The 13,330-nt window shown below is 44.3% G+C and overlaps 1 protein-coding gene across 1 annotated transcript; it reads left to right on the top strand.

The window, feature by feature from the left end:
- Nucleotides 1-12,210: 12,210 nt before the first annotated feature.
- LOC121602779 lies at nucleotides 12,211-12,777 on the top strand (the record flags this gene model as incomplete). The annotated part of the gene is made up of 3 exons (XM_041931544.1): nucleotides 12,211-12,256; nucleotides 12,320-12,452; nucleotides 12,583-12,777. Coding segments are annotated over exons 1-3 (331 nt in total), but the record flags the coding sequence as incomplete, so codon positions are not given.
- Between the last annotated feature and the right edge of the window lie 553 nt (nucleotides 12,778-13,330).

Below are 13,330 nucleotides of genomic sequence, written 5' to 3'. Positions count from 1 at the left end.
TCCACGACGAGCAATTGGTGGAACAGTGCGAATTGAAGCTCACGGATTTAGTGATGCTTCCCTACGGGCTTATGGCGCCTGTATCTACATACGAGCAGAATCGTCCGATGGCCAAGTCTCAGTACGGTTGTTATGTGCTAAGTCAAAGGTGGCACCGATACCTAATACCAAACGGAAGAAAAACGTGTCCCTTCCACGGCTCGAGTTGTCGGGAGCGTTGTTACTATCACACTTATGGCAGAAGGTGAAGCAAGGGGTGAAATTGGAGCTTAAAATCAACTTCTGGGTTGATTCAACGATAGTTCTTCATTGGCTTTCAAGCAGTCCTTCCCGTTGGAAACAGTTCGTTGCGAACCGAGTTGCGGAAATCCAGCACCAAACCTACAAGATACCTTGGAGTTATGTGGCCAGCGAGCACAATCCAGCTGACATTATTTCCAGGGGAATGATGCCTTTGCAGCTCATGGATTCCCAACTTTGGTGGCAAGGGCCCTCATGGTTGCATCTTCCAAGTCAAGCTTGGCCTACGAACAAACCCAATACTGAAATTTCCTCGAAAGATTTGGAAGAGCGATCGATTGTAGCCACATCTCAACAGGTACCGCCAAATTTTCTATTCGATCTTTCTTCATCTTACGAAAAATTGGTGCGACTTACGGCATATCTGCTGCGATTCATGTACAATTGTCAACCGACACACCGCGGAAATCTACGAAAGGGGTTTCTAAAAATTGATGAATTAGTGTCAGCGTCTCTAACGCTCGTTCGTCTGGCCCAACAAGAAACCTTTGCTGAGGAGCTTCGGGATGTTCGTCAAACTGGAGCGGTCAAGCCGAACTCAAAACTGAAAACGCTAACACCTATTCTGAAAGAGGGTATCTTACGTGTGGGTGGTCGTTTGCGAAACGCGCCTGTTTCGTATGAACGCAAACATCCGATAATTTTAGCGTTTTCTCACCCATTGACCCTACTGATTGCGCGTTCTTATCATCGACAATATCTGCATGCGGGACAACAAGAGCTCATATCTAGCCTGCGTGAGAGATTCTGGCCCCTTCGCGTACGCAACCTGGCACGAAAGGTCGTATATGAGTGTGTAAGTTGTTTCCGATCCAAACCAACAACGGCAGAGCAAATCATGGGAGATTTGCCCAGCGAACGCGTAAACCCAGTTCTCCCATTCTACAACACTGGTGTGGATCTGTGTGGTCCATTATTCTATAGACAAACCAACAAGAAGGCTGCTCCAATCAAATGCTATGTTGCTGTTTTCGTCTGTCTTGTGATCAAGGCAGTACATGTGGAGCTTATTGCCGATTTGTCTACTCCAGCCTTCATTTCTACATTGAAGCGTTTCATAGCTCGTCGCGGTAAACCATCCGTAATCCAGTGCGACAACGCCAAAAATTTCCGGGGAGCTGATCGAGCGCTCAAGGAGATGTATGAGCTGTTCCAGAAACAACAACATCAGGATGCTGTTACAACTTACTGCGGAACGGAAGGGATCACCTTCAACTTCATCCCTCCGCGGTCACCCCATTTCGGTGGGATCTGGGAGGCCGCAGTGAAGTCGCTTAAACGGCATCTCAAGGCGACGATAGGATCCAGTATCTTGCGGCGAGACGACCTGGAAACTATCTTAGTTCAAGTGGAGGCTTGTTTGAACTCGCGACCGTTAACTGCACTTTCCAACGATCCAGAGGACCTGGAAATTCTGACACCGGGTCATTTTTTGATTCAACGGGCGCTTACATCGGTCCCTGAGCCATCTTATGCTGAGATTCCAGGCAACCGCCTGGACCGCTATCAACAATTGCAGGAGTATGTTCGGCGGATTTGGAAGCGATGGAATCGAGACTACTTGTCTGGTTTGCATCCGCGTACCCGGTGGACTTCAAGGCGAGACAACGTTCGGGAGGGCACTATGGTCCTGCTGAAGGAGGACAACCTTCCCCCTCTCAAATGGCGCTTCGGCCGAGTGCTGAAGATTTATCCTGGTGATGACGGCTTGGTTCGAGTGGTTGATGTGAAAACGAAGGATGGAATTTACAGAAGAGCCATCACCAAGATCTGCATACTGCCCGGACAGAAGGAAGAAAGAGAGGTTTCGTAATAAGGGTTGAAAGCTACCTTTCAACGGGGGCGGCTATGTTGAGTAATGAATTTGTACGGTATAAACATATGACCTTCTGTCACTTGAATTTGTTGCTTGGGAATTGTATTGAGGGACGAATGAAGGAAACAAGGAATAAAGAATGAGTCTAGCGCAAGCGTTCAATCAGTACAGACGTTCCTCTCTCTACCAGTTGAGAAATTCAATAACTAAAACATGGGTGATAGGGTATCAGCCCGTGATTTTATGTCCAATAATGAGAAGTGGAGGTTTGGAAAAATATTAGAGAAAATAGGCACACTCCATTACAAAGTACAATTAGACGACGGAAGGGTATGGAAACGACATATAGATCAGTTGAGCCCCGGACCAGGAATGCAGAGGGAGGAGAGTAATCTTAACTCACAGCAAAGAATACCTTTCGATATGTACCCTCCAATAACAGAAAACAATATACCCCAAAACATCAGCACAACGAACCAACGAACAAGAGACACACCCCTAAACGAGAATCCAACAGATAGCGCAGAATATTTACGTAGATCAACAAGAGTAAGGAAAGCGCCTCAAAGGCTAAATCTATAATTTCCTTAGGGTAGGAGAGTGTTATATCCATTATTGTAGATTTAAAATTAGATTATAGATTAGATTAGATTAGACTAGATTATAGCATATTATAGCATGTAACTGTACGGAGAGAAATGAGAAATAAAACCCGGCACTTCTCGTTGAGCCTTGCAAGTGAATGGATGGTGTGATTATAACATGAATGATTTTTAACGCGGAGCCGCAGGCCCAGTGAACCGTTCGAAGATCTTTGTTTATCGTCGGAGGTCGGTGGGCTCGTTTAGCAGGTCCTAAGCAATAGGGTTTTCCGAAATCTTCACCTTGTTTACCGCATAATGAACACAACACACAGAGGGGCGAGAGTGGTGGTCGAGTCGAGCGATAGTTATGTATGTGTGCGGTGTGACCAGTCAAGGGCGGTAATAGTCCAATGTCAACAATGATGACGCAAACTGGCTTGATTGATCATTTCATGATACTGTGTCATGATGATTCATCATTGTTACTGATGCGTCTACTATGACGCCAAATCTATCTGTTGGAACCTCGCACCAAAGGTATCCAACTACCTGTCATAAACGGGACATTTAAAACAAGCGTAGGCGTGAAACGATCAAGACACGAAGCGTAACCGAAGAAAGGGGTTTAAAAAGGCCGCAAAAGAGGAACGAGGCTCTTTTCTAAACCAACCGCGGAAAACCGACAAATTTTTTGGCGTGTAATAGTACAATAAATCATTTTTGGCAAGAAATTTAATCCGCCTTGGTTTTAGTTCCCAACATTCCAAAAAATTTGGTTCGATAAATCCAAACACATTTTGGTTCGATAAATCCAAAATAAATTGGATTTGGAAATTCGTCAAACGATTTCGTGTACGGCATTCCTCGTTCGTCGTGTAGTTTCGCGAGTGGAAATAAATAAATCACGCGCGGTGTGTATCGAAGTGCCTGTGACCGAAAAGTGCAAGTGCAATGGAGCAGCAGCAATCGCGTGTTATGCCAAGGGCAGAGCCGGCTACCACAGGGACTGTCCAAGGGACAGAACGTGTCAACGTTTACACTAGCCCCCGCGGAGCATCGTCCACCCCAGGAGCATTGCGCGAGACTTTCTCCCCGTCGGAAGGTTCCACCGTGGAATAGTGTACGAGTGGGCAGCAAGTAAGGCGGAAAAATTGCAGCAGTACCAGCCAACCTCGTCAGAAGATGACGCCCGGAGGCGCGTTCCTCAAGAAGGAAGTGAGACCCCTCAACAATGAGCATCGAGTAAGACAGGTGAGGCAAGTGGTAACGGTCCGGCAAATCCAGATCGCGACGAGGAAGAGACGCTATCAGCGTCCGAAAGTGCACGATGGGTAAGTGATGAGCGGCATAGACGGCGTATTGTGCTTGAACGCGAACTACTAAAGCTCGATATCGCGGAAGCGCAAACTGGCGAGACAGCCATCGCGCAGCCCTCGAACACTCTGGGACGAAAAGATAAAGAATTTCAAGAGTGGGTCCGCGACATGGAGAGTTCCATGCGCCAGCCCATTCACGACAAGGATGGCCCTTCGCGGGGTCAACATCCTGTGGTTCAACACCCTGACGCGAGGATCACACGCACACTAATCCCCGCACGATGCAATATGGCCACGGCATGTACGCAACACACAGGATGCAGGGTACGCGACACACATGCAGCATGCAGGATACGCGACGCATCCGCGAGACATTGCATTGTACGAGACACACCGAATGCGACACAGTACGGGTACACTCCGCATCAAGCGTACGCGAACCGCCCGGAAAACTCATTGCACTTTGGGAATACGGAGCACTTGGGTCACACAACACTGCACAACACACGACCACAGATACACGGCACTTTCTTAAGCCAGAGCCAGATAGCAGCACGCCAACCTGTACCTCGAGATTTGCCACCCTTCTCTGGGAATGTGGATGATTGGGCGGTTTTTATCACCGCGTATGAACGCACTACTGCTGCTTGTGGCTATACGGATGATGAGAACGTAATCAGGCTGCAACACGCGTTAAAAGGGCCCGCGTTGGAGGCGGTTGGACACCTCTTATCCTTCCCGGACGGGTTGAACGAAGCGATCGAGACCCTCAAGTCTCGCTACGGAAGGCTCGACTTGATTGTTGAGTCCGTCATACGGAAAATAAGGTGTATAGCTGCTCCCAAGACGAACGATTTGCCCAGCTTGGTGGAGTTTGGGTTCGCTGTGAAACGTTTGCTCGAAGCAGTTAGGGCGTCGGGGCTGCATGCCTATATGTACGACGTAACGTTGTTGAAGGAACTTGTGAAGAAGCTGCCACCAGTCATCTGTATCGATTGGGCGAGGACCCAAGAAGGATGCGTGAGGTAACGTTGATGGAGTTTGGACGGTGGATTGGTGAGCTGGTGAGCGATTTGTGCCGTGTCATTCATATGACGCCCGTCCTGGGGACACGATACGGCACCTCGACATCCTGACCCGCTCCCAAAACGACAGCAGTTCCAACCCCAACCGTTCCAGAATCGTCGAAGTCCGCCCTCTCGACCAATCCAGATGGAATCGAACGGCACGGGGCGAGCACATCCGGCCTACTGCAACGTGACAGTCCTGCAAGAGATGAACGTTAGTGACCCGACGCCACAGACCGACATACCTGTGTCGATGCCAGCCAGGTGAGAGCTGCGGATCGCTGTCACAGTGCGAGAAGTTCCTGGGAACTACCGTAGCTGCAAGGAGAGCATTTGTGAACGAGCGAAGGATGTGCAGGAAATGCCTCGGTTACCACGCTGGCAAATGCCGTGCACCACCGTGTGGAGTAGATGGATGCGGCGTTCAACATCACGAGCTGTTGCACGCGGAGGACACATCATCCGGTATCAGCCGCCACCAGGATCAACAGACTGGGCCAACAGGTAACAACCCGGGGTCTTTTGCTAACGTTCTAACCCATGCAGGAACAAATGATGGGGCGATCCTCAAATACGTGCCGGTGTCTCTTCATGGACCACCTGGACGTGTAGATACGTACGCCTTTCTTGATGATGGGTCTACATCGATACTCATGGATGAAGGACTGAGGGACGAGCTTGGTCTATCTGGCACACCTCATCCGCTGAGTCTAAAATGGACGGGAGGAGTGACCAGAGAAGAGGATGATTCGGAGAGGCTGCAAATATGTCTGAGCGGCTACGACGAGTCACCGACGGATGAATTGACACACGTGCACACCGTGAAACAACTCGCGCTACCAGCACAGTCAGTCGACGTGGTTCAACTGGCCGCCAAGTACCCCCACCTGAGGGGACTACCTGTGAGGCCATATTCGCGGGCTATGCCTCGCATACTCATCGGAGCAGATAACTGCCATTTGGGACAACCGTTGAAGACTGTGGGAAAACACGGTGAACCGGTCGCTTGGAACACCAGCTTGGGTTGGGTCATTTACGGTCCTTGCGTTGGTGGAGACGATCAACATGCCACCTCCATGAAGACATCCTCCTGCAGTAGGCAACGGACCACCACGCCGAAAGCTGGACAACAGTGGGACACCGAGCGACAAAGCACTCGACCGAAGATCGATCTTTCCGTCGACCCGGGAACGCCTTGCAAGGCTGCGGTGCCGCAGCGGTATGTATATCTAAAAAGAAATAACGTTTTTAATCCCGTTGTAGACGACCGAGCTGACGGAAAGGTAAAGGTACACTTAGCTGAAGAACGCGGCGGAAGAGTGGGCAACAATGCTTCGACCGATCGTCGGTTCTATCCGGTGACAAAATGGTCCGATCCTTCCGTGATACACGAGAAACCGCAAGACGAGGCGGCCGTGGAGCGATTTAGAAAACCAGTATATAAGTGTAGCTTCTATCCGTTGGGGGGACCACCGCATAGCAACTGCGAGGAAACTGCCAAACACTCTGCTAGGAAGGCCGTAAAACGATCCACCGTCTCGGCAATCGTGTGCACATATGTCCGGTGCACAAGTTACAGGCTTGTAATAACTTACGCAATGATTTAGGCACAGGGAAGTAATTGTTCGGAAAACAGCACGGGATCACGGCATACCACGAGGTAGTTTGCAATAAGGAGACAGAATGTAAACAAATGCACGCGTTTTTATGACAGGTCACACAAGGAAGTGAAGCCACAGCTAAAATGGCGCAAGGTGATTAAAGGCAAATCAGATAAGCTGTGGTACACTGGGGGGATAATGTTGGAACCTCGCACCAAACTACCTGTCAGAAACGGGACATTTAAAACAAGCGTAGGCGTGAAACGATCAAGACACGAAGCGTAACCGAGAAGAAAGGGGTTTAAAAAGGCCGCAAAACAGGAACGAGTCTCTTTTCTAAACCAACCGCGGAAAACCGACAAATTTTTGGCGCGTAATAGTACAATAAATCGTTTTTGGCAAGAAATTTAATCCGCCTTGATTTTAGTTCCCAACACTATCGGAGCCACGTATATTTTAGGACAAATTTCGAGAAACAATGACCTTACCAATGAAATTCTTTGAATCATTTGTACATTTCTCTTTTCACTCTGTGCAAAAGTAAAATCTTTCTTTGTAATGTAAATTATAATGGTCAATCGCATTTCAATGACAGCAAATCGTAGCAGGCTACTTGTGGATTTGCTCCTGGTGACGATATTTTTTTCATAATTCCATCGTAGTTCACATTGATTTTAATGCAACAGAGCGATTCACTTCATTCTTCAGCTGATTGTCGAATAAAGCAGTTGAGTTTTTGGTAGTGTGACGGTGATGAAAATTTCCTAAAACTTGAACAATACTGTACACTGTTTTGTAAGATAGCCTGACAGGAACAGGGCACATATTTTCTGTGATCGAAGCTTGTGGAAGCCGGTTTGAGCATAATCACAAGTAAGTAGGACTACCTCGCGTCTACCTTTACCGTTTTATACTTAGAAAAGTTATAAATCTTACCAAAGATTTCACTGATTTTCGAACGCATTGTGTACTAAGATTCGCAAAGCATATTTGTGTCATTTTCTTTGCACTATCAAGCATATTCGATTATTTTAATCGAAGCGTCTTGATCTAAAGCTGAACAATGTTTCCGGGATTCGTTTACTTAAGAGCAATTAATCTAGTTAAGAAAGGCGATTTAGAGTTGTAATTTGAGAGAGACTGTGGACCGATTGTAAAATCAACCGCCTTTTAAAATTATCTTTATGCTTATATAGTGAAATCTAAGCCTCTAAGGTTAACCTCCTAAAGACTTACAGCTTAGAGAGGCGTTTATCTTAGCGGACTCAAATCATCGTAGGTATTGCTCCTGAGACAAACCTGCCATGGGTAAAATTCCCTGTACTGAAATTTGGCTTTCGACTAACACCAAACAAAATATTTCTGAAAATTGCCTTGGAAACAGTACACTTACAGAAAGAACAAAAGCAAGGGCAGCTGAGGTCAAGCTTTAATCAATTCAAGCTTTATTTATAACAAAGATGGTGTGAAATTTGTGACACATTTGGCAACCAGATGTTTGTCAAATGTGAGCTTTCATTTGGTTTTCGGGTTTGGTTTTTTTTACACGGGTTTCTTAAATTATACCTAGCGTGCCTGTGTTTTATCAACTATCCGTGCATTGTGAATGCGGCAAACGTTTTCCTGTTTATGCCTAGTTTTGCGGAAGTTTTATTGTTTATATGTGGCACGTTTTCCTTATTTATGTTCTGGGGTAAAACACAAGAACGTTTACGCTTCTGGTGTTTAACGTTTCTTTCCTGGCTGCTGGATATGCGCTTACGCTTCTGGTGGTTAACGTCTTTTTACCTGGCTTTTGACAATGCTAAGTTAGATGTGACCTACTGTTAGCAGTAAATCTGCTACACAGTATTCAATAGTGAACGCTTTTTAGTTGAACGCTGTATAGTTGGCTGAAAGTTCATTAAAGAAGCATGCGTTTGTATAGAAAATCCGATATTTGAAAAAATCATAAAAAAAACTTATTAGCCGCGTTTCGACGAAACGATTTCTGCTTGCAAACTCCTGTTAAAATCACCGTTTCCCATGCAATGGAAAATCAAACAGAGCTGGGCAAATCTTATTCATGCAATTTTGTCGATGGCAAGAATCTTTACTTGTAATCTTTTAATAGGTGCAAAAAAAACTGTGTATTTTGTTATTTAACTTTTTTTTGGATGCCTGCACTTGAGAGAAACATTTTTTAAAAGTTTTTAGTGATTTTCGTATTGTAAAAACATGTGTTGATGTGTTAACCAGAATCGTGTCATGGAAACGCAAAACTATTCGCGTTTCTTTTTTGACTGTGGAAGGGGAAAGATTCGCCATTAAACGATCTTTCCGTGAAGAGTTATCTATTGCCTGTTGAAAAAAAAATCTTTGGCAAAAAACTTGCCAACTAAAAAGCACATAGGGTAACTGTACCAGTATTGGGCAGGTTAATTCAGCAGCAGCTCGTACACTTACAGTTTTTATTATTTTTCATGAAAGTGACATTATTTGGAACGATAAACTATCGTATTATGTTCTGCTATTTTTTATTTTCCAATTTAAATGTATTTTTTAGAGATATTCGTGAAAATGCAAACACTGTTTTTGTTATTATTTTCGGCAGGCTGTGCTCCTATTTTCGGCAACGCGAATATGGGTCAGAAAACGTTTTAATTAATGCCAATAGGTAGACAAAAATGTTAAAAACAGTTTACACTTTCACTTTCCTAAGATTGGTGTTGAAATTGCTTAAATTATTAATTTTATGTTGCCCATTTTGGGCATTTTGCCGCCAATTTTTACAGTCACTTTGATGTAGGCTACAAACAAAGTAGGAATTCGAGAAATGAGACTGCCTGACTGACGGCTATAGAGTACGGTTCCGACTGTCTCACAAATTATTGTTTTTCTCTCAAGTCATTGGATTATGCATAGTGAAATTGGTGATATTTGATACAAGAAATGTGGTTTTATGTGTCGACATGCGCATTGTAGTGTTCTTCTTGTCAACTTTTTAATGATTATTCAGCAAAATCAAAAGTATGTTATTGTTTCATGTTTCGGCAGGAGCCCACAGCATTGATCTGTCAAAAATCAACATTCCCTGTTTACCTATACCTACAGTCAGTCCAAAAAGTATTCGTCTAGCTGAATATTTTGCAGAAAAAGGCGAATTATGGCCGCAATAGGCATGGGGTGGTAAAAGTAATCATGGGGTTTGAGAAAGGGACCATCAATACACACGTTTTGCTAAAAAATAAGCATTTAAATAGTACTATATCAACCAAAATACATAAAAAACTAAAAAAAAGTCGTTTGATGGGCGCGCAAAAAGTATTCATCCATCAGACTTTTGGCGTAATATGCGTAAGAAAACAAAGGTTGTGGAATCAAAAAATGTCCTGATGTTGTTTCTTATTGCATTTATGACTATTGGTGACTACTTGCACAACGCAAGAACTCATTTGAACCTTTAAAAGGCGTATTTTTGATCCACTCATCCTACAAGACTTGTTCCAATTATTCTCTGGTGCAAATATTGCATTTCCGGACTACGTGGCCAAGTTCCATTGAAAAAATGGCAAATGACATCACATTGAGAGTCTATTAAATCATTTTCATCAGTTTGTTTTCAGCTGGTTTGGCGTTTCGAGCAAATGACAATGCTCTGTATGTTTTCCAGCTCGACTGTTCTTAATACATGTGATACATTTTAAGTAAAATTTCTCAGAACTGGGACTCAAAGTACTTAAAAACTGCATGAATATGTTTCCCCATCTCGTCTCCAATCATTTTGAATCATTTTTCTAGCTCACCTTACCTCACTGAGCCCTAGTATCATGACTCCATGTTGCTACCGATACACGAGATTTTGATGTTGCATCTTAGTAGACTGTTTTCGCTATGGTAGACGTCAGCCGTATGACCTTTTCGATTTAAACATGTTTTAATATGTTAGTAGAGCCTAATTTGAAACAAATTCCTGAATTATTTGATGCACCTTAACAGATTTGGCCACTTTCTGTGTATGATATTATTCAAACAAAACATGTTTGAAACAACTCACTCATTCAAGCTATTACATGACCAGCTACGATGAAATGCAGCATGACCCATCAACCAAACGTGACCCATCTATTCTCCTGACCTTATTGGCCATCACAAAATGCACTGATTCTTTCGTAAAATTTGATTTTTTGGACATTAAACCGATTCTTTCATTAGATTAACCGTCAAGGATGGCTACTAACATGGCAGTTTGTCACACAATTAGTGTCAGAAAAATGGCCAAACTCTGATCAAATAAAGGAACGAGGCCTCCCACACATTTTGTAACCTTCAAAAATGGGTAGGATAGGTTATGCATAAGTTAAAGATACGATTTGCGCCTTCATGCTTCAATCATTTAACTTCCCCGCCTTTAGTGCCTCTCTGACCGCTTGAAGTGCAATTGAAACAACAGAAATGTATTAATTTAGAAGGAAGTCATCAGTAGATTGATAATAATACATTAATTCACGTACTACGTAGTGTTTGTCCAGCGTAAATAATTAAAAAGCTAGATGGACGAATACTTTTGCGCGCCCATCAAACGACTTTTTTAGTTTTTTATGTATTTTGGTTGATACAGTACTATTTAAATGCTTATTTTTTAGCAAAACGTGTGTATTGATGGTCCCTTTATCAAACCTCATCATTACTTTTATCTCCCTATACGCATTGCGGCCATAATTCGCCTTTTTCTTTAAAATATTCAGCTAGACGAATACTTTTTGGACTGACCGTATGTATACTTTACCTTCTTGAATAAAAAAAAGAGTCAACATGTTCGTTCCCGACATCAAACCCCTAGTGCAGTGGTTTTTTAAACCGGTTGAAAACCGCTGCCCTAGTGGAAAGTGGATGGTGATTCGATATGATACGATGATAGCGATTTCGATGTGAAATATTACTCTTTGGTGGATTCTGATATTCTGTAACAAATATCAAACAAAATCCATAAACTGTGCATTTAGCTATTACGTCGTTAAAAATGTCTTCTCGTTTTGATTTATGTAAAAAATATGGAGTATTGGCACTTGTAATTGGTGCCTACTTTGATCTCCAGGTGGCCACTCAACCGGGAAAACCGGGAAAACCGGGAATAGCCGGGAGTTTTATTTTTCCGGGGAAAAAAACGGGAAAACCGGGAAATTATCACAAACTTTTGTCATCACTGTTTACCATCGTACTAATCTTACTAATCGATGAGGAACGTTTATGCGTTTTTTTTTCCAGTGTCCTCTTCGATCGTTTGTCTGGCTGCCCGGTTGGAAATCATGGAGGAGCGGATTGGGTCATTGGAGCGGGAGGTGAAATTAAGTAACCTAAAGCTATCCCGAATAGAAGAAAAGTTGAAAGAGCAGACACGGCAATTGTCGATGTTGATCGACCAAAAGTGTTGAACGAGCCACAAAAACAGGAGCAGGTGCCGCAGCCGATAGAGGAAACAGAAGGAAAGGAAGGATGACGAGCAAATCCCGGTTCTGCCAGTAAGAACCGTAACAGACCTTATATATTGAACCGTAGATGTGCCATAAATGAAGCGTTTTTACAGCAAATGGTAAGAGAGTAAACGTGGGTAATGACCATTAACCGGAGGAGTTAACCGATTTGTATCTTTCAGGCGGAAAAATTACAACAGATTGTGTTCGCATCGGAAAAGAGAAACCGGAACGCCAGACGAGTGATGGAGACGCTCGTCACGTACGACGTTCTATGCCAATTTAATTGGACTGGAAGAAATGCCAAAAATTACCGTACGTATTTAAGCACATTGTCGTCTCTCTCTCTCTCTCTCTCTCTCTCTCTCTCTCTCTCTCTTTCTTTCGCTCGCAAAATCCAAATCTAATCTAAATATTCTTTCTTTTCGCTCTCTTTTCTCTTCAGTAGCCACAACCAAGAACAGGTTTGCAAACCTGCATGGCATTATCGCTCTGCTAGTCAAAGCCCTCAGTTTTGGGCTTAATGCAGAGCAGACGGAGCAGGAGCGATCATCCATTACCAACAGTGTTCGCAATGCCGTGAACAAATCATCGCAAAACAGAAGCGATTCTGCCAGACACGAAATGAATGAAAGCTCCTGTAGGGGGGTGGACGTCGTACGTGACGAGCGTCTCCATCACTCGGCTCACGTTCCGGCTCTCTCGTTTGCGATGCGACCACCTCCTGTTGTAATTCTTGGCGCTGCCTCATGCTCATGATGTTCCTGCTCGTCTTCCTGATCCTCATCTGTTTCCTCTATCGCGTTGTGCTCTTCGCTGCTCAGCTGCGGCACGGCACATGCCCTGAATCATCTTCATTCGCCGAATGCCGTTCCGCATCGGGTTGTCGAGCAGCTACTGTTTGTTCGATTAACATCGACAATAGCCGTGTCTGCTCGTCCTATTTTTGCTCCATTCTGGATAGCCGCGGGTGAGACAATCTGCTCGCCCGATAGCCCTATTGCAACCTTGCACCTCGGTACACACTTAGCACGCGGTATGGTGAGCGTGACCGAACCCTCGACCCCTCAGCTTCAATCAGCGATAGCCTAACTAACTAGGCGATTTCAGGGTTCCGGGGCTGTTCAGACAAGATGATCAAGAAGCAAAGAAGATGATAAAATTTGTAAAATAAAATATGATCTAGGGGTAAC

The sequence above is a fragment of the Anopheles merus genome, unplaced genomic scaffold (genome assembly GCF_017562075.2).
Source record: "Anopheles merus strain MAF unplaced genomic scaffold, AmerM5.1 LNR4000616, whole genome shotgun sequence".
In the NCBI taxonomy this organism is placed as follows: domain Eukaryota; kingdom Metazoa; phylum Arthropoda; class Insecta; order Diptera; family Culicidae; genus Anopheles; species Anopheles merus.
This window is presented reverse-complemented; position numbering and strand designations above follow the sequence as displayed.